Genomic DNA, 18,664 nt, shown 5'->3' on the forward strand with positions numbered 1-18,664 from the left:
GCTAAGCCTTCAAGATAGTGTAGATAAAAGTTGCACTCTGCCAATTACTAATCCCAAATTTGGTTATGGTATCTAGAATCAAAGAAGGGTGCTTTCATAGTTTTCTATTTTTTTTGGTTGGGAGCCTAAGGTTGCTAACCCTTAACATATATATGTATTAATTGATCAGTCTCAGTCTATGTTGATAACCGACAAATTTATTTAATGGCACTGATATGTGTAACTTTCATTAATATATTGTGCAATTTCTTCCATGATTGCTCGGCCAGCACCAGATGGTAACATCCACCTGATTTATATGCTCTATCTATTCTATCCATTTCGTCGTCACGGATTTCCACAGATTATTTGTATTATGTGGTTTATTGGCCAGGCAGGTAGAATTTGAAGTGGAGTTAAAAATCACATCTTTGGATAAATTACACAACATGACACCACCCGGATTTTAGCTGGAAAACTTTATAGATATATTAGCCACAAACTTCCAAGGGCCATGCTAGACTACAAAGTTGAGTAGTGTTGGCGTGTTGCCAACTTGAGCTAACATGTCAGAGATTTCTGGGAGGGAGGCGATTAGGCGAGCTAGTGAGGTGATCCCTTCATCATGCGAGCCTCATCTTTATTTAGTGAGCGATCACTCATTGGCGACTTTCTTATTCGGCGAGCCACTTCTTCGTGCAGCATGTAGTGCCCTCACCTGATGAGCGACCTTAGTTGGGCGAGCGACAACACCTTATTTTTTAGTGACTCAGTGCTTGGGACACTTTTTTGACAGTTTAAACCGCCACTAACACTTGTCCTGTCATCTATTTTTGTGTCGATTTCGATTGTCACCAACACATTTTGTGGTTGTTTTTATGCATCAGTTGCAGTTTTAAAATCGCCACAAAATAAATCGGTAAATGAGGGTTTAAACTGTCATTAAAATTTGTAGGCAATGATATCCATATTATCACTGCACACAAATCACCACCCACCTCCATTTATATAGCATCACTTCACTTCCTTTTCGGCTACACCAACATTTCCCCTCTAGCTCATACCATGTGATTCTTCAATCTTCATGGAACACAACACTAGTCACAGATTCAATGACCACAACTCAAGGTCTCTGTCTTCACAACGCAGCCTCGCATCAATCCCTTCCCTTAACTCCTCATTCTCCAATCTCCTCAACCCTTCCCAAACCTCCTCCTACAACTGCCTCACAACTCTCAAAGGCCAATCATCATCATCCTACACATCTTCCCTCACCCTCACCGGCAAGTTCCTCTACACCGGTTCCTCCGACAGAGAAATCAGATCCTTCAACCGTGCCCAACTCGACCCTCAACAACATTCACTCGTTCTTGCAGGAAAGGGTGCTGTAAAATCAATAGTATTTCACTCCGACAAGCTCTTCACTGCTCACCAGGACCACAAAATCCGCGTCTGGAAAATCACCGACAACAACAACGAACAGAAACAGAGCAAACAACAAAAGCAAACACTTTTAGCCACGCTTCCAACGTTCAACGACCGTGTCTCGAAGATGCTGATACCCAAGAACCACGTTCAGGTACGGAGGCACAAAAAATGCACCTGGGTTCACCATGTTGACACCGTGTCTGCTATGGCTATATCCAAGGACGGGACCTTGCTGTACTCTGTTTCATGGGACAGAACAATCAAGATTTGGCGAACCAGAGACTTCACCTGCTTGGAATCAGTTTCTAATGCCCACGATGATGCTGTAAACGCGGTTGCAGTTTCAGATGATGGGCACGTTTACACTGGATCAGCTGATAAGAGGATCAAGGTGTGGAAGAAAAAGGAAGGAGAAAAGAAACACAGTTTGTTGGACACCTTGGAGAAACACAACTCTGGGATCAATGCTCTGGCTCTAAGCAGTGATGGCTCTGTGTTGTATTCTGGTGCATGTGACAGGTCGATATTGGTGTCGGAAAAGGGTGAAAATGGTGAGTTGGTCGTGGTGGGTGCGCTTAGGGGGCACACGAGGTCTATACTGTGTTTGGCTGTGGTTGAGAATTTGATTTGCAGCGGTTCTGAGGATAAAACGATAAGGATTTGGAGAGGTGAAGGGAATGAGTATTGTTGTTTAGGTGTTTTGGAAGGGCATAGGGGTCCGGTTAAGAGCCTAAGTGCAGTGGTTGATCGTTGTGACTCGTCGGAAGCTTCTTATCTTGTTTATAGTGGCAGTTTGGACTGTGATATTAAGGTTTGGCAGATTTTTGTTCCTGTTCTATAAGCTCATCAACTTTTTACTATTATTTCAGGGGATTTGGTAGGATGTTGGGCTTTTCTCCATCTATCTTCAACCTTCCTATTTGGATTCTTTTACCAACCTCGGATTTATAAAACTAATTCGTTAAGTAATCTGAGGATTCTTCATTCCTATATTGAAAGAAAGATACAGTTTGTATTAAGAAGTAACCTTCATTACTATACAAATGTATATTCATATTGAATTTGTGTCTATTCTGAGTTCTGACTATCTCATCATGTTATTTTTTTTGTTAACGGAGCAAAGCTTCAAAATTCAAAAAGGGCCAAGTCAGAGCTCAACAAGAGTGGGCTCAAAGAGTGTAAAGAGAGTCCATGCAAGACTCCATTGTAAAGGTTGAGTGAAGTTAAAAAGGAAGAATCAGAGGATATACATCGCCATTTTAATTCATTAAAATTTTAATATTGATATACTCTTACTTTGTTTAGTTTACAGAAGAAAAAAAAAACTTGGGTTAGAAAAGCTTTAAACAGTTTCAAAAAAAAAAAAAAAAGCTTTAAACAATGATTAGAATTTGAAACTCCTTGATATCCTTGAGATCTCATAACGAAACTTGACAATTTTTGGTTACTTGAAGATGCATTAGAGTTCAATGAGAAGGACAATGGAAGAAAAGGAAAATCCATTGCTCTCAAAGTGGACAGTCGATGCTTAAGAATCTTTGAAGAAGTATGAAGAATTAGAAGAAGAATCAAACGGTGATGATGGGCTTTCATTCATATCCAGGAATATTGGAAAGATTTGGAAGAAAAAATGAAGATCCGAAAGAGAAATGAAGAATTAAAAGTCTTACAAATGAGAAAAGTAATTAATTAGCTTTCAGGAAAAGTCACTCACCACTACTAAATGAAGGAGAATTGTGACATCTCAAGTTCAAGAGCAGTGAGCAAGTTTAGTAATCTCATATGAGTGAGTGTTTATTATTTCCAGTAACTCTTGAGTAGGATAATTGAGCTTGTTGGGTAAAACATTACTTGGAGTGGGTTTTCAAATTCATACAAAATTTGCAATCTTTCTTTGATATGGTAAATACTTATGCTGAAGCATTTTGGCTCTTTCTACTCATACCCTTATCGTTCCCCACTTTTCATGCCCCTAGTATGGTGTTCTCCTTCACACAACTGCCCCCAAAGACCTCTATTTCTGTTTATTACTTGCCCCATCTACTCAATATCCCATCTTCGTTGATTATCCCATGTTGCCATCTCCAGAACTAATTACTTTGTCCAGTGTTCTCATTTTTTTTTTATCTCCAACGTATATCGTCACTCATTCAGAAAACAGTTACATGTTCTAAATAAACTTTTCGTTCATCCTTAGAAGAGACTAGTTTGCTTACCATTAGATGAACACTTTATTGATTTTGTACATTGTTATCTTTTCGTATAGATGAATTTAAAATATTTAGTCAATATTTTTGCCGACAAAAATGTAGTTTTATGTCAGGGAGAATGAAAAAGATGGTCGTCAAAAACATGATGCAAGCAGATAACAATGTCAACCAAACCAATACTAACATTTTCAAAACAATTGCACAGTAATGACTTTTCAACATTTTTCAATTGTATAATAGTAACTTACTTTTAATTGTATATTGTCGAGTATTTTTTTTCCCTTTCAAAATTGTGATAATTGATTAGAAGTTTAGAACATAATTCATATATTAGGCGACTATGGTTACACGTGTGCACACAATCCTATGCATGATAAGGCAAAAGTTTCATATTGTAATCTCATGGGGCACATCAATTTTTCTCATTTGATTTTGGCTTTAGGCACTATATTACACAACGCAAATATGCAATGAACGCATACTTTCCCTGTCTATATGAGAGAGAGAGAGAGAGAGAGAGAGAGAGAGAGAGAGAGAGAGAGAGAGAGAGATGCATTACATATTGTAAAGCTTTGTCTATATGCATGTACAGTAACATTACAGGAAGATAAATTTTACAGTCATAACAGCAGGTACTTACAAAAGCTTGTTCTATATAGGGTCTTCTCAGACATTGGTAAAGATAGATGGGAGGATTGAGGATAAAGAATGATAAAATACAGCCAACAGAATGAGCATCTAACTTACAACGGTTCTTTAGCTGGTGTACCTGGATCACGGGGATATTTCATCGGTGTGGGATGATCCTTTAGACATATGACAGCAGTTCGCTGACCATATGGGCTTTGCGATTCCACTGGACATGACAACATCAACATAAAGTTACTTCAATAAGCTAGCTCATCCACTGAAGATAAATAAATACAAAAGTAACAAAACAAATACAAACTCTTCTACAAAATCATGAACATAATGGTATAGCCAAGATTAATAACTGTTTCTAGAAAAACTGTGGAAGACCATACCCATAGGGCAGGGAGTTAAAGTGTTAAACCCCCCCTACAGTTTTTCTAGTAGAAAAAAGAGCCATCACTTGCTAAGCACCAGAACATTCAACTGAATAGAGCGAGGGGAAATGAAATACTTGAAATTTGATTTAACAGATTCACTTGTATAAAGTTAATCAATTTACATGATTTAGCTTGTATAAATTTAATCACTTTATATGATGGTTAGCACTATCTGACATGGAAGGTTTAGATCTCACTTCACTGAGAATATACAGATACAAAAAATGCAAGTTCATCTCAGAAAATATCAACAACAAAAAACTCCAACAAAAGTCTATATCGCATGATTGAAGTTTAAAGCTGTGTACCTGATTGTACTTGCAATAGAGATGCACCCAGCTTCTGGATGGCGCTTTCAGCTTTCTTAACTTCATCCTATCCGAATTCATCCCACAGGAAATCAATAGATGGTTCAAAGTTCAAATCCATGAGATTGTATAGAAAAGCCACATTATAATTCAACATGATTTGATATGAACTTAAACAAAATGTATCTAGTGAGAAATATACTTCAGGATGCAATATTATAAAAAAATTCAAAGCAAATAACAACGGTAAAAAGCATGGCCCAATTATCTCAAATCCTTGATGGGAAATTATCTATCCTTTTTCCTGTCTCCCTCCCTGACCCTTCATTTGAAAAATGACACATACGGAGAACTAGAAAGAAACTAAGAGAAATGTTGGTTGCCACTTAAAGAGTTTTTGTTTTGTTTTGTTGAAGGATCACTTTTCAACTGGAGGAACAAGAAAAAAGGAGACACATAAGTAAGACAGGAGATTTTAAATTTTAATCATGCAAAATGATCAAAGTTCAATACTCAGCGGAGAACATTTAGTATTTGTTTGGAGAAATAAAGCTTGAACCAGATATCAATTAAACTGAATGCAGTTCAGGACAGTATGCAACCAATTCAGTGGTTCAAAGACTAAATTTCAAATTAGTAGCTTGAGAGGATGGACAGACCACAAAATGGACAGGTTCACGTCTTAATGATGTAACCAGCGGTTTGGCTTCTTAACTCTACTTTTCTTTCAGGGGGATAAAAATCAGCTTCTAACTTTTTCTCTTTTCTCAATATTATATTCAGGTCAAACTATTTACAAGAATTTAATAACACTGGGTGAAATCTTAATACTTGCAAACTCTGACTGTCTCCCAGGCAGCTAGCCCATAGATTCCCTCCCAGGGCACTATCATATCAGAACTACACCCTGAAAGTGAATTCAAACTAGAGGATATCCGGGCAGAATACAAGCTTGAAACGTGGTTATTCCTAAAGGGTCAGCGCAAGGCCAAAAAGTTTTCCTTCAATATAATTCAATTGCAATCTACTGAACAGAACCAAGCTAGTGGGTTTCTCAGTATAAGGACACGACCAACACCAATGAAATGCAAATCAGATTAAGACTTAGTACGACAGATACAATTAAGAATTAACATTGTCTGACATTTCTTGAGGAAAGCAACAGGCAAACCATCAATGAATACATGATATATGAATCAACAGAAGATAAAGGACTTGAAATTACATACCTCAGGATCATGACCCTTGGCAGCAACAAACAACCCACCCACTCGAACAAATGGAACACAATACTCAGCTGGAAATTAAATAACAAGAATCAAACACCAAACCAGAAACAAATCACTGAGTATCTATCGAAGCAATGAAAAATTAAACCAGGAAGTCCTCAATAGTCAATAGTAGTACCTAATATTCTCATCTCTGCAACTGCCCTGGCTACCGCTACGTCAAATTGCTCTCTGAAGCGAGGATTCTGCCCCAAACTCTGTCCTATGCACATAACAAACAAATTTTCAGGCATGAGAATAATGAAAATTCTTATCAAAATGGAGTTAGTGCACATTTTACCTCAGCTCTTCCTCTTACAACTTGAATGTTGGAGGAACCTACAACACTAACAACATGCTCCAAGAAGACGCATCGCTTGTTCATAGACTCGAGCAGCGTCACATCCCATTCTATTCAATCAAATCACAAGTCAAAACTCAAAACAAGGAAACTCCACTGAACAATACTACATTACAGTTTACATATGAGTAATTCACCTGGACGAGCTATGGCCAAAACTACTCCGGGGAGGCCCGCGCCGGTTCCGACATCAACAAGGCTGAGCTTATCGCCAGAACCACCGCAGTGCGCGCGGTAACAGTCGCTCAACGGAGGTAAAATCGCAAGCGAATCCTCCACGTGCCTTTCCATGACTTGGTTCACTTCTCGAACTGCTGTCAGATTCATACGCTGCAATTGCAGTTACAATACGCAACGAAGTCAGTGTCAATGGAGATTGAGGGAGAGAGAGAGAGTGAATGTACCTTGTTCCATTGAAGAAGAGCGTCGACGTAGAGATGAATCTGGTCTTTCTGGCGAGAGGTTAGGGTTCCGAAGTGGGAGAGGGAGGGTGTGGAGGATTTGTGCAAACAGTGTGTTGTGAATTTTCGGGACGTGAGGTGTTTGATGAAAGTCCCCGGAGAAAACTGCAAGTTCAAAACCATCTCCCACCACGGCGCGCTTTTACAACTCCACACCACTTTTGGTAGTCAATAAGGCTTGGGATGGTGATTTCCTGATTTTTCCACACCATTTTTTATTTTTGGTTTGAACTATAAGTATCCTCTATTGAGACAATTTATTTGACGTGGGTGTAGAAAAGATCAAAATTCTTGCAAAGCACGACTTCTAAGGATCGAACTCTTGACCTTAGAGGTTTAGATGGCCTTACATGCATGCCTTATTTCGTTCTTCCATTTACATACATGAGTCTAAATAAGGTGTAAGATCATTAGTATTAGTATTGAATACTTATTTACATAAAATTTGTTTATGTCCAATCTCAATAAATAAATAATATTTATATCTAGGTGCATCTAGATTCTCTAATTGTAAAAAAAATTGAACAAGTTTCTCAATTTCACTATTGATTTAATTTTCTTTTATTTTTAATTATTAAAAATACAAGAGTAAAGTACACTCACCCCTCTCAAGGTTTGTTAGAATTACATTCCACCCCATTCTTGTCTAAAATCTACACCCCACCCCATTTTATATAGATGCAAATTTAGTGACGAAAAATATTCTTCATTAATAATTAGTTATTATTTAAATTGTTAATCAATTATTTCAAAAAATATTTTCAATATAATCTAATAAATTTAAAAATGAAAACATCACAGTCCTCCTCATTCTCTCAATCGCGGTCTTCCTCCATAAATTCAAAATGCAAATTCTGCAATAGCACACCCGACCGGTTTACAAACCATATCTCGAACATAGGGAAACATGCTTGTGTTTTCATATTTGGTAATAATTCAATTTTAATCAAAATAATCTCTTTATACCTCAAATTTTGAAAATTGGATTGTAGACCCAAAAAGCAAGACAAATGGGTGAAGAAAATAGAGAAACAGAATTAAGAAATATGAAGTGGATCAGAGGTTATTAGAACCCAACGATGCGGTGGAGCACCGTTTTTAACAAAATCCAACGACATCTTAAACCAACAGAACGTTCGCTTGCAACTTAAAGGGGGTGAAGTTCACAAGAAATAGTTGAACATATAGCTTTGGGAATGTGCGATTCATGTTCTGTGGTTCAGGTCGCAACAAAACTTTGATGCATGGTGGTGCCATGGGGTTTCACATTCTGGGACAGTGGCCGTCGTGTTAAAGGGAGCAAAGGCTTGGTGGTGACCGTTTGTGGTGAGAAATATGATTTGGAGACAGATGGGACGTGGACTTAACAGACAGAGTGGATTGTTTTTTTAATTTTAATTCAGTAAAATTATTTTCATAAATTAATGTATGATAGTGTATATGCATTAAACTTATTTAAATTTTAACTAATTAGTAATTATTTTTTATTAGTGACGAATTTGTTTTCGTCACTAAATTTTGCCTTTATAAAAAATGGGGTGGAGTGTAGATTTAAAAAAAGAATGGGGTGGAGTGTCATTCTGGCAAACCTTGAGGGGGGTGAGTGTATTTTACTCTAATATACAAATATCAATAGTGAGATAGTGAAACTTGATATGATCAATTTTTTTTTAGTAGATAAAACTTTGGCTAAAAGTCTATATGTGTAGCCAGAAACACCTTCTGGTCCTGTTCTAGTTTCTTATGATTTTTTTTTTGTCATCCATAGATATCTACAATTGGTTGGGAATGTTGGATTCCTTATCCCCACGTGTGAAACCAGCTGCATAAATTTCTCCAACTATTCAATATGATGTTTCAATCACTTAATCAAATCCTTTTGAACTGGAACATTCTTTGTTAATTTCTCCTTTTGACGAGTAGGAATTCTTGCAGGTTCAGACCTTAGCATCTGAAGGATTTTCCAAATTTTTGGAACAGAACCTCCTCGAGGAAGTTGTTGTCGTCCTTGCGTAGTTTGGCGGTGAGTATCCCGGTATCCGCCATGCATGCTAATGGGAATGGATTTGGAGACTTTCCGCAAATGATGCCACATCTTCTTGAATCTGAGGAAGACCAACTTCTGATCAAGCTTGACGATGTACCACAAAGAGCACAACGATGAACACGATAATGTTTTTTTTTATATAGGCAATGAACACGATAATGTAGTGAATGTTGTCTACAATGAATGAGATACCTGCAAAAGGCACTCTGATGCTTAAGTTACCACAAGAACAGAGAGAAAAACTCAAACTTTAGAAGAGTAATAAGAGAAAAATCAAACATATTTATAAGAGTTTAATGGAAATACACTGACAGTGTAGGTGCTTGCTCTGGTACCCATAATTATAAATGAGTGTATGTACAGGAGTGACGTGTACTACTAATATTAAGACATCTAATCTGATTTTATCCTTGTTCTAATATATCCTTATTCTTTCATTAATCATGAAACAACCCCAATTTTATTTAATTAACTCAATGGCCTCACTTTTATTTCAATCACCAGATTGAAGTGTTCTTCATCTTCATATTTGTTCCTCATCTTATTCAAGCACTCATTACCAGAATCCAATACTCTCATCAATCTAACCCAAAAAAATGCTTCCTGTAAAGTCTCTATCACCCAAAACTTCAAAAAAGGGTCTTGCCCCTCTTATAAACAGTGACGTGAGGATTTCAAACTTTGTGAAATCCCTAAATTTCTATTTAGTCTTCTCGGCCATGGATTTCAAACTTGCATCAACTCCACATGCCCTATTCTTCGTAAGGTAAAGGATAGTTCTCCATTCTCTTTGATAGTCTATTTTCTAGTGAGACGAACACAGATCTGGTGATGACATCGCAATAGGTGGGTTGATGTGTCATTCTCAGTCGCCATTTCGGTGAGATGAACACAGAATGTACAAATGCAGAGAAAGCAGAAGTGCAGTAGATAACAATGAGAAGCAGAGAGTGAAAGAATCATGGTAACAAAGAAAATAAAAACTCAAGCTTCAAGCATGTTCCATATTTCACGAGCGTTCCCAGATCTTCTGTTGTTTTCCCCCAATTTGGGTTAATTAGGGTTTCCCCAACTTCCCCCTTTACTTGGTGACAGTGGTTGTTATGGGCATTCATTCAATTTCTTCGAATCTCTGGTGGATGGTCCGGACTGGGGTTTCTCTCTTCCTTTCTTTCTCCCTTTTCTCCTTCCTCTATGTTCAGCATCCCTTCCATCTTTCCCTTTCTGGAACTGAAGTTTGCTATTCACATACCGTATCAAAGCGATTTTCAATGCCCAGGATGATTAAAAAAATGGGATTTATACATTATTTTACTTCAAAGCTCGGTGATTCAGATTCCAGATCATATAGACTTGCAGGTGTTTATCAAAAAACATATAAACTTGCAGATGTGAAGAGGTGAAGAAACTGTTGGGTTGGTCAAGGGCTAACTAATAATAATAATAATTTTCTGGGGTTGATTTAGAATTACAACAAGTTTATAACTTTAATTACTGAACAAAAGAACATTTCCAGGTGTAGATATGCTACTGGTACATGTCATTCATGTATCATACCCATAAAAAGAAATTACCGACAGTGTAAACCATCTTTACACCGTCAACCAATCATATTTTAACTTTTTGCCACATCAGAACTCATTTTAAAAGGATTTTGTTTGATTAAAAATAAAAATTTAGGTCAAAAGTTTTGTCATCCCAAAACCTGCACTGTGTCGTCGTACGCTGGGTTGCCTCTGGTCCTCTTTCTCATGTTTTTTCTTCTTCATCCTGTAATGTTTTCCTACCTCTTTCTTTCACGTTTTCTGTCTCCATCTTCTTCTTCTTTTTTGTTCTCCTCTCCACTAGTTGCATACCCATTAAAAAGCTAATTTATGTCCACCATAGATAGATTTTGTGGGTCTGCAACCACCCTCTCATTTTTTATTACAAGTCACAAGGAGAAATCAATTTCAGATTTAACGGTTGTGTACAGGATGAGTATCAGTGGTGACAAAAATGAGATCGATTAAATGAGACATGGTTTTTGTTGTAGAACTGGAAGAACGTGCACCGTGAAATTGGGGAGGAAGAAGAACACGAATGAAAGCCAGAGAAGAACTGAGATTTTTTGTTTCGAAAATAATTAAATTATATTAGAAAATAAGATAATGACATGGCAAATTAATAGAATATGATTGGTTGACAGTGTAAAGATGGTTTACACTGTCAGTGCATCCCCATTAAACTCTATTTATAAGGCAATTTCTGTGGTGCCCGCAACTTTTTTATGGGTAGCGTACAGGAATTGCTTGGACCAATAACATTATTTCTTTTGTTTCGATTTTTTTAAATCCGGAATAATAGCAGTAGCCTTTCGTAAATCATGAATTTACCCCCTAACTTCATTTATTTATAAGTTGGTCCCTTAGCTAAGGTAAAAGAAAACAAAAGCTAAGTTAAAAAGATCTTGGAGGTAATTTACATTCTGGGTAATTTACATTCTGGGTTCGTGAAAGATTAGATTAGGGTTCATGAGATAGGTTTTGTTCCTGAAGTCACCTAGATTGATTTCCTGATTTCATTTCATCTATTTGAACTGTCGTCTTCGGTAGCCTTTGGTTTGTGTGATTTCGAGGGTTTCACAGGTGATTCTTCTTCGACTGTGCTTTCACTGATGAATTTTGTTGTGCTCGTCTGTGTCGCTGTAAGATTTTGATACGGGTGTTTCGACTTGTACACCACTCTATTGAGCAGGGATCGAAGTTGCGGCTACCTGAACTGGTATGATTTTTAATTATTTTTACCCTAAGTATGGTTTTATTAGGTAGCAATGTCTTGAATCCTCGGTTTTGATTTTATTTCAGAGTTGGGAAAATGAATGATTCTTCAGGAGATAACTGGCTTAATCCGTTTGATGACGAGCTTTATATCATCGATGAGGATGATAGTCTGAATTCTAGCCCTGCCAACGGTTTGAAGCAGGGTGTGAATGAAGGGGATAATGATGGGGAAAATTTTGTGGATGTCGATGAGATGTTTGAAACTGGAAATGACAGTCAAAAAAACTCTGATGTAGAAGTTAAAGTCATGAAAAGGATTACTGAATTGTCTGCAGACGACATTAGAGGGATGGATTTCTCTTCTGAGGAGGAAGCATGTGAATTCTATTCTAAATATGCTCGTATCCGTGGATTCTCTCCAAGAAAAGATGATGTATACAAGGATGATGATGGCAAGATTATCTCACGACAGGTGGTGTGCAATAGGGCTGGACAAAGGCATCAGAAGCATATGCATAATAGTGGCAGAAGAAAACAACCTAAGCCTATTACTAGAGTGGGTTGCCTTGCTAGAATTCGATTTCGTTGTTTTTCTAGCAGTAAAAGGTGGAAAGTGGTTTTTTTTTTTGCGATGAACACAATCACCCATTAACACCATATAAGCATGTTCATTTGATTCCAAAATTCCGGCAATTGAGTGAAGGGGACAAAGCTCAAGCAGAAGGTATGAACCTATTTGGTGTGAGGACCCGCAATATTATGGAGGTGATGATGGGCCAAAAAGGTGGGGCTGAGTCGGTAGGCTTTACCGGCAAGGACTTGGCCAACCACCTAGACAAGCAAAAAAGGAAAAGAGTCAAAGATGGTGATGCAGTTGCGGCGCTGTCCTATTTACAAGGAAAACTTGACAGTGACCCACTATTTTTCTTCAAGTACAACAAATCGGAACAAGGTAATCTCCTTAACTTGCTATGGTGTGATGGAACCAGTAGAATGGATTATAACGTGTTTGGAGATGTGGTTGCCTTTGATAGCACATACAAGAAGAACAAGTATAACAAACCTCTTGTGATTTTTTGTGGATACAACCACCACAAGCAAACAACTATCTTTGCTGCTGCACTTGTTCATGATGAGAAAACTGAGACTTTCATATGGGTTTTGGAAACCTTGACTGAAGCAATGTTTAACAGGCATCCTAAGGTGGCGGTTACAGATGGAGATCTAGCAATGAAGGAAGCTATTAGAGTTGTGTGGCCGAATACCACGCATCGTCAATGTGCATGGCACATTCACCAGAATGCTTTGAAAAATATTAGAAATCTTGATTTTGCAGATGAATTCAAGTTATTTGTGTACGCTAACTTAAACCCTGACAAGTTTGGAGAGAAGTGGGATAAACTGGTTGAGAAATATGGTATAGCCAACAATCCATGGATTGATACGATGTATGAGACAAGAGCTTCTTGGGCAAGCACCTTCATGCAAGACAAATTTTTTGCCGGTATTAGGACGACATCCTTATGTGAAGGTATTAACTCATTCATAAAGAATTATCTGCATTGTAAGTGTTCCTTGTTGGATTTTCTTTTCAATTTTGAGCGGGCTATGAAGAAATACAGGAACAATGAGTTGGAATCTGATTTTAAGTCTTCTTATGGTGAGCCTGTTATGACAACAACACTTAGTGGCATTGAGTATGGAGCTGCCAAAATATTAACAAGGAGCATGTTTTGGGAAGTCAAGGGTCAAATTGAGGATGCCCTGGGGCTAAATGTGGAGCGTTCTGAGGTGGCCAATATTGTGATGATGAAAATGAGAAAAATTAGCAATCGCAGAAAATAATATATTGTTGTTTATGATAAGAACCAGAAAAAGTTTGTATGTGAATGTGGTTATTTTGAGTTTTATGGCATCCCTTGTTCTCATATAATAGCTGGGATGAGAAGTGAGTATATTGATGAATTTCCAAGCAATCTAGTTTCTAAGAGGTGGTTGAAAACAGCCAAGTCTGCTCATGTGTATTCAATTTCAGAGCCTAGTATTCATTCACAGAATATGAAATTGTTGCGAAAAGGAGCTATGTCTGCCGCATGCAACTATCACGCAGAAATAGCATGCGAAAAGGATGATGATTTTTCAAGTGTAATGGAAGACATTTATAAGCTGTTGAGGGATGTTCAGAAGAGTCGCAAACCGGGTTGTACAACAAAGAGTGCAGCCTTTAATGTGGGTGATCCAACTGTTGTACAGGGTAGAGGTGCCCCCAAGAAGACCAGAACTGTCACCAAGAGAAGGCATTGCTCAAATTGCAGGGGTATTGGACACACGATTCGTACGTGCCCGGTTTTGCTTTATCCTGATCAAGTCAATAACAGTGAAACAGGTGAATCTGCAAGTGAAGGAATTGAGGACAGCACAGACGACGAGGTGATTCTGATATTCACCATATTTATTGCCTGGTCTGATCATAATCATGTTGCTTGTGCATTTGGATATATAATTGTTAAAATTGAAATGATTTACAGACAAACGTTGGCAGCGTAGATCGGCAGAATAAGGGGGCTTCGGTGGCAAGTAAACTTAAATCGCAGCAACGGAAGCAGGGAAATGACTCCTCATCCACCCAAGTATGTGTAAATGAAATTCTTGTCATTCATCTTAAATTTTCTTGCATTGTGCTCAAGTTTTCTTTTTAGAGTGATGTGTGCTTACAAATTTTGCAGAACAAGCGTTCAAATCAGAACACGGTGTCGCCAAAACAAAATAAGCGTAAATCTAAGCAGCGAGAAGTCCCAGTCATGATTCATTCAAGCCAAGTATCTGTGAATGAAGTGGTGAGTATTTTTCATTATCTTCTTATTTTTAAGTTTACTTAAATGCATCAATGTGTGAGTCTCTGATTCCTGGTCATAACCTGTGCAGACTCAGAGTTCACCGAATAATGCAGTTCGCGGTGATGTGGATAACAACAGAGTTACTTTGTTGCCCCAGCATCCACAGGAAATACCTTTGACCCAAGAATCTGTGAATCAGGTAATTAGGATGGTTGTATAATTTATTTATTTTCCCTTCAGTGGTGTTTACTCAAGTTTCTCATTAAATTGTTTTCTCGTGGACATAATCTGGGTAGGTACAGGTTTATAACATGGAGCCTATTGTACAACAAGTCCACTATCCTGTTGTTCGTGCTTCAGCTGGACTTCCATTTTTGCAACCTACTTATGCCGTGAATATGACTAATGGAGTTCAGGTGTTTCCACAGTTTATACAGCACCAAAACGTCCAGGTTCCTTACCAAGGAGTTCAGATGCAAACTCTATTTCAAGCTGGACCTTCTGGCTTACTCCCGACATTTTCATCGACGTTGGCGGCAGTCGATAGGAGACACAATAGAAATTCTAGTTTAGGAAATAATTGAAAGCATTTCATTTTAAGTCAGTTTGATTTTGATATTGGAACAAATTATGTATTTGTGTGAAGGAAAAAAATTATTAAATTATATTTTAAAAACATCTTCTGAAAAAACAATATAAGTGCAGACTTTACAATATGTGTCCACTTATTTCATGCATTTTTTTTTGGGTCAGAGTGTTGTTCATCTCACAAAAGGGTCAAGCCCAAAAACCAGGAGTCTGTTACAAGTGAGGTTCAAAATAAAATGATCAAACAATAAAATTACAACAACCAAAAAAAAAAAAATAGCTGATCACTGATTGCATTAAAGCTGCCTTTGTTCACAATAAGAATTGGCTGAACCCAAAAAATTTTTTGATTTGGCCTTTTGTTGTGAAGACCAGCAATGAAGTTTTTGTTTTTGGTCTGTTAGCCCATTGATCAATATAAACTGCGTTTTAGATCCTTTTATAGTCCCAAAGGTTTTCATTTTGGTCCAGTTAGCACATTTCATCAGTAGAAATCAACTTCAAACATGACAAATTAAACTAGCAAAACGTAAAATTATCGCTAATAATTATCAGCAATAGCTACCGAAATTGTTCCAAAACGTCACCGAACATGTCGGTGAACATAAAAGTACGGTTACCAAACAGTATAGCTTAGGTTCAAATTATAAATTTCAGCAAAAAAAAAAAAAAAACACAGCCAGTCCAGTTTCCATCTCCACTCCACCCTAATCAGCAAAGGCAATCATGATGTCCACAATTCTCTGATTCATGTAATGAAACTTGAAAGCACAGACATCCCCTTCTGCAAGCTGATACTTTCTAACGAATTCCCTCCAGCCACTACCAAACTTGCTCTTCGCCTGGCCATGAATGAGTTTGCATTCCACCAGTTTATCATTTAGACCCTCATATGGACCTTTCAGAAACACTGGATCAGATCCAAACTTCTTTAAGTGCTTCCCAATTTTCACAGGTAGGTCCTAAGAAATTGCATAAAACATGGGTTATATGCTTGCTTACATGGTACAAGAATTAAAAATGCTGATGAAAATAAATATAGAAAGAACAGCAAGTTACCAGTTGGCTTCCTTTGGCATGATGGTCTTTGAGGGTAACAGTGAAGGAGGGATTTTCAGATTCATGGTTAAATAGCACAAAGGTGGAGTTGGGAATACGCTTGAAAGGGGGTGTTACTGTAGGTGGTGGAACAGACAGGTATTCACGAAGCTTATTAACATCATCTTCCTCTGTCTTCACGGGCCAGCCATGATATTTGATTTGCTTATGCTTAGAATTGAAAATAACAATCTTAAATCTTGACCTGCCCACACATTTGAAGAGGAACCAGCACACACCAGTGAAACAAAAGACATTGCGTAGCCGTGACCATCCTGTTGTCAAGTACCCTTTTCCATGCAATCTTTCATACCTAACTTTGTGTGTTACACCTAGAGGGTCAGTCAGATACCAAGTGCAGTCCACCCGGTAATTGCCCATCTTGACCAATGTCTCAGGGACTTCTAAGTGAGTCTACAAAGAGGAAATCCAAGTAAGAAATCATCAGACTAAAATATACATGTATGTGTATGAACAGATAGTATCTAGTTAGAATGCAGACTATTACCATAGCTTGTTCATGACATGCAACGAAATCGTGCTCGGGGATCCTTTTTTGACTGGGTGCCATAGTAGAACACAGTACTTGCTTCTATAAACATGTTTGCACAAAAAAACATGAAGTAAATCATATGATTTTCAACACAATGAAGAGGAAAAGTAAGAAAAGAGCACATAATAAATCGTTTACAAGTAGCACATGCAAGAAAATCAGGGTAAAGGACAAACACACACAAAGTATTCTATTGGACAGAGATTATTCAATATGATTTTCATCACAATGAAGAGGGAAAGTAAGATAAGAGCAATATATTAGATGTATAACATGCATGAAAAATCAGGGGAAAGGGAGAATGGCAAAATATTCAATCTAACAGTAAGTGAAAAAAGGCAAAGTATTAAATTTGACAGGAAATGAGTTACAATTGGAACTATGTAATTTAAGTAAAAATTTGTCATAAACAAATGTTTGGTAAAAAATGGAAAAGAGACTATCAGTATTGAGAAAGGTGGAAACTTTGAACATGAATATGGCATATACCATAAAGACATAATCAGATGGTCAAAGGTCGCTGTCAGTCTGAACAAAGATGAAAAATTTGTGATGGACCATGGCATATAACTTTAATTAGTTCTTTTGTACTGCAGGCAAAGGTCACTATCATACCGAAGAAGGGTGGAAAATTCGTAATGACAAGTTACATAAAGAAATCAATACCCATTAGAAATAGAACATGCATGAACATCAGGGGGGGAAAGGGAAACGGAAAGCGATTCAATCTGACAAAAACTTGTGAACTCAATGTTTTCCATGCACAACTAAATCGGCGACCCAAATTTCATGAATATCAAAAAGAAATCAGGAATATCAAGTATCAAAATGGAGTGAAAATTCTGTAAAATTGAAAGAATCTTACCAGAGATGAGTGCCTGCAAGCGTCTCAAATGTCCGTGCAAAAAAACCCTAAAATCGCCGTCCACTGCTTGGAAGAATGTCTACCCTCTCGATTTCTCCTATGAGTGGGTTGTGATGGTTTTTTGTTCTTGATAATCGAATAATCGAATAAGCATTGAATGATCGTAACCGATCATATGGGAAATATAAAAAGTTGGTGAAAAAGTTTCTTTTTTACTGAATATATAAATTTTGAGTCTTATAAAAAACAAAAAACAATCACTGTCTAAGTGGTTAATACTACTCTTATTTAGCAATAGGTCCAAGGTTCAAATCTAAACTTGGACAGTTTTTCATTTTTACTAATATGTTAAAATTTTTATATTTAGTTATATAAAAAATAATATATTTTATTTTTTGTCATAGATTAATTAACCTTAATCATGGCGGGAACCCTAGAGCATCTAACATAACCTAAGAAGCATTGATTCGTCGTTGCGTGGGACTAATGGGGTTAGGCCAATGAACCGTAACGCTAACCCTAATAAGTGTTACGCATGACTCGCACTATATCGTTGTGTGAGCCATGCACGAGGGTGAGCGAGCGATTTGGATAGCTTGGTGTGAGCCACTATATAGTCTAAATGTCTAATACACTCTAGCACATGAACCCTAATGCATCAAGTGGCGGAACTTGGACAACAGAGTTACAGAGTATATACTTAAACAGTAATGATAAATAAATTGGGTTATATTTAAAATTGTTATACTTAAATGACAATTATAAATAAATAGATGTATATAAAATCTCAAAATTAAATTAGTATTTAAAGATAATATTTAGAATTGAT

General features: G+C 37.3%; 4 protein-coding genes across 4 annotated transcripts; 3 read left to right on the forward strand and 1 right to left on the reverse strand.

Annotated features, from left to right (window-relative positions):
- Nucleotides 1-499: 499 nt before the first annotated feature.
- LOC130714627 (protein JINGUBANG-like) lies at nt 500-2,478 on the forward strand. The gene has a single exon (XM_057564539.1). It carries the CDS (start codon nt 1,064-1,066, stop codon nt 2,246-2,248), a length of 1,185 nt encoding a protein of 394 aa, XP_057420522.1. The 5' UTR covers nt 500-1,063; the 3' UTR covers nt 2,249-2,478.
- A 1,672-nt stretch (nt 2,479-4,150) lies between these two features.
- LOC130716242 (uncharacterized) lies at nt 4,151-7,282 on the reverse strand. The gene is made up of 7 exons (XM_057566448.1): nt 7,029-7,282; nt 6,762-6,954; nt 6,565-6,674; nt 6,403-6,481; nt 6,225-6,292; nt 4,996-5,062; nt 4,151-4,473 (listed from the first exon to the last, which is right to left on the reverse strand). The coding sequence occupies exons 1-7, from the start codon at nt 7,206-7,208 to the stop codon at nt 4,361-4,363; spliced, it is 810 nt and encodes a 269-aa protein (XP_057422431.1). The 5' UTR covers nt 7,209-7,282; the 3' UTR covers nt 4,151-4,360.
- A 4,137-nt stretch (nt 7,283-11,419) lies between these two features.
- On the forward strand, nt 11,420-13,739 carry LOC130713001 (protein FAR-RED IMPAIRED RESPONSE 1-like). The gene is made up of 2 exons (XM_057562807.1): nt 11,420-11,895; nt 11,979-13,739. Exon 2 carries the CDS (start codon nt 12,621-12,623, stop codon nt 13,737-13,739), a length of 1,119 nt encoding a protein of 372 aa, XP_057418790.1. The 5' UTR covers nt 11,420-11,895; nt 11,979-12,620.
- LOC130713000 (protein FAR1-RELATED SEQUENCE 12-like) lies at nt 11,989-12,546 on the forward strand. The gene has a single exon (XM_057562806.1). The coding sequence runs from the start codon at nt 11,989-11,991 to the stop codon at nt 12,544-12,546; it is 558 nt and encodes a 185-aa protein (XP_057418789.1).
- Nucleotides 13,740-18,664: the final 4,925 nt, after the last annotated feature.

Source organism: Lotus japonicus, chromosome 4 (assembly GCF_012489685.1).
Source record: "Lotus japonicus ecotype B-129 chromosome 4, LjGifu_v1.2".
In the NCBI taxonomy this organism is placed as follows: Eukaryota; Viridiplantae; Streptophyta; class Magnoliopsida; order Fabales; family Fabaceae; genus Lotus; species Lotus japonicus.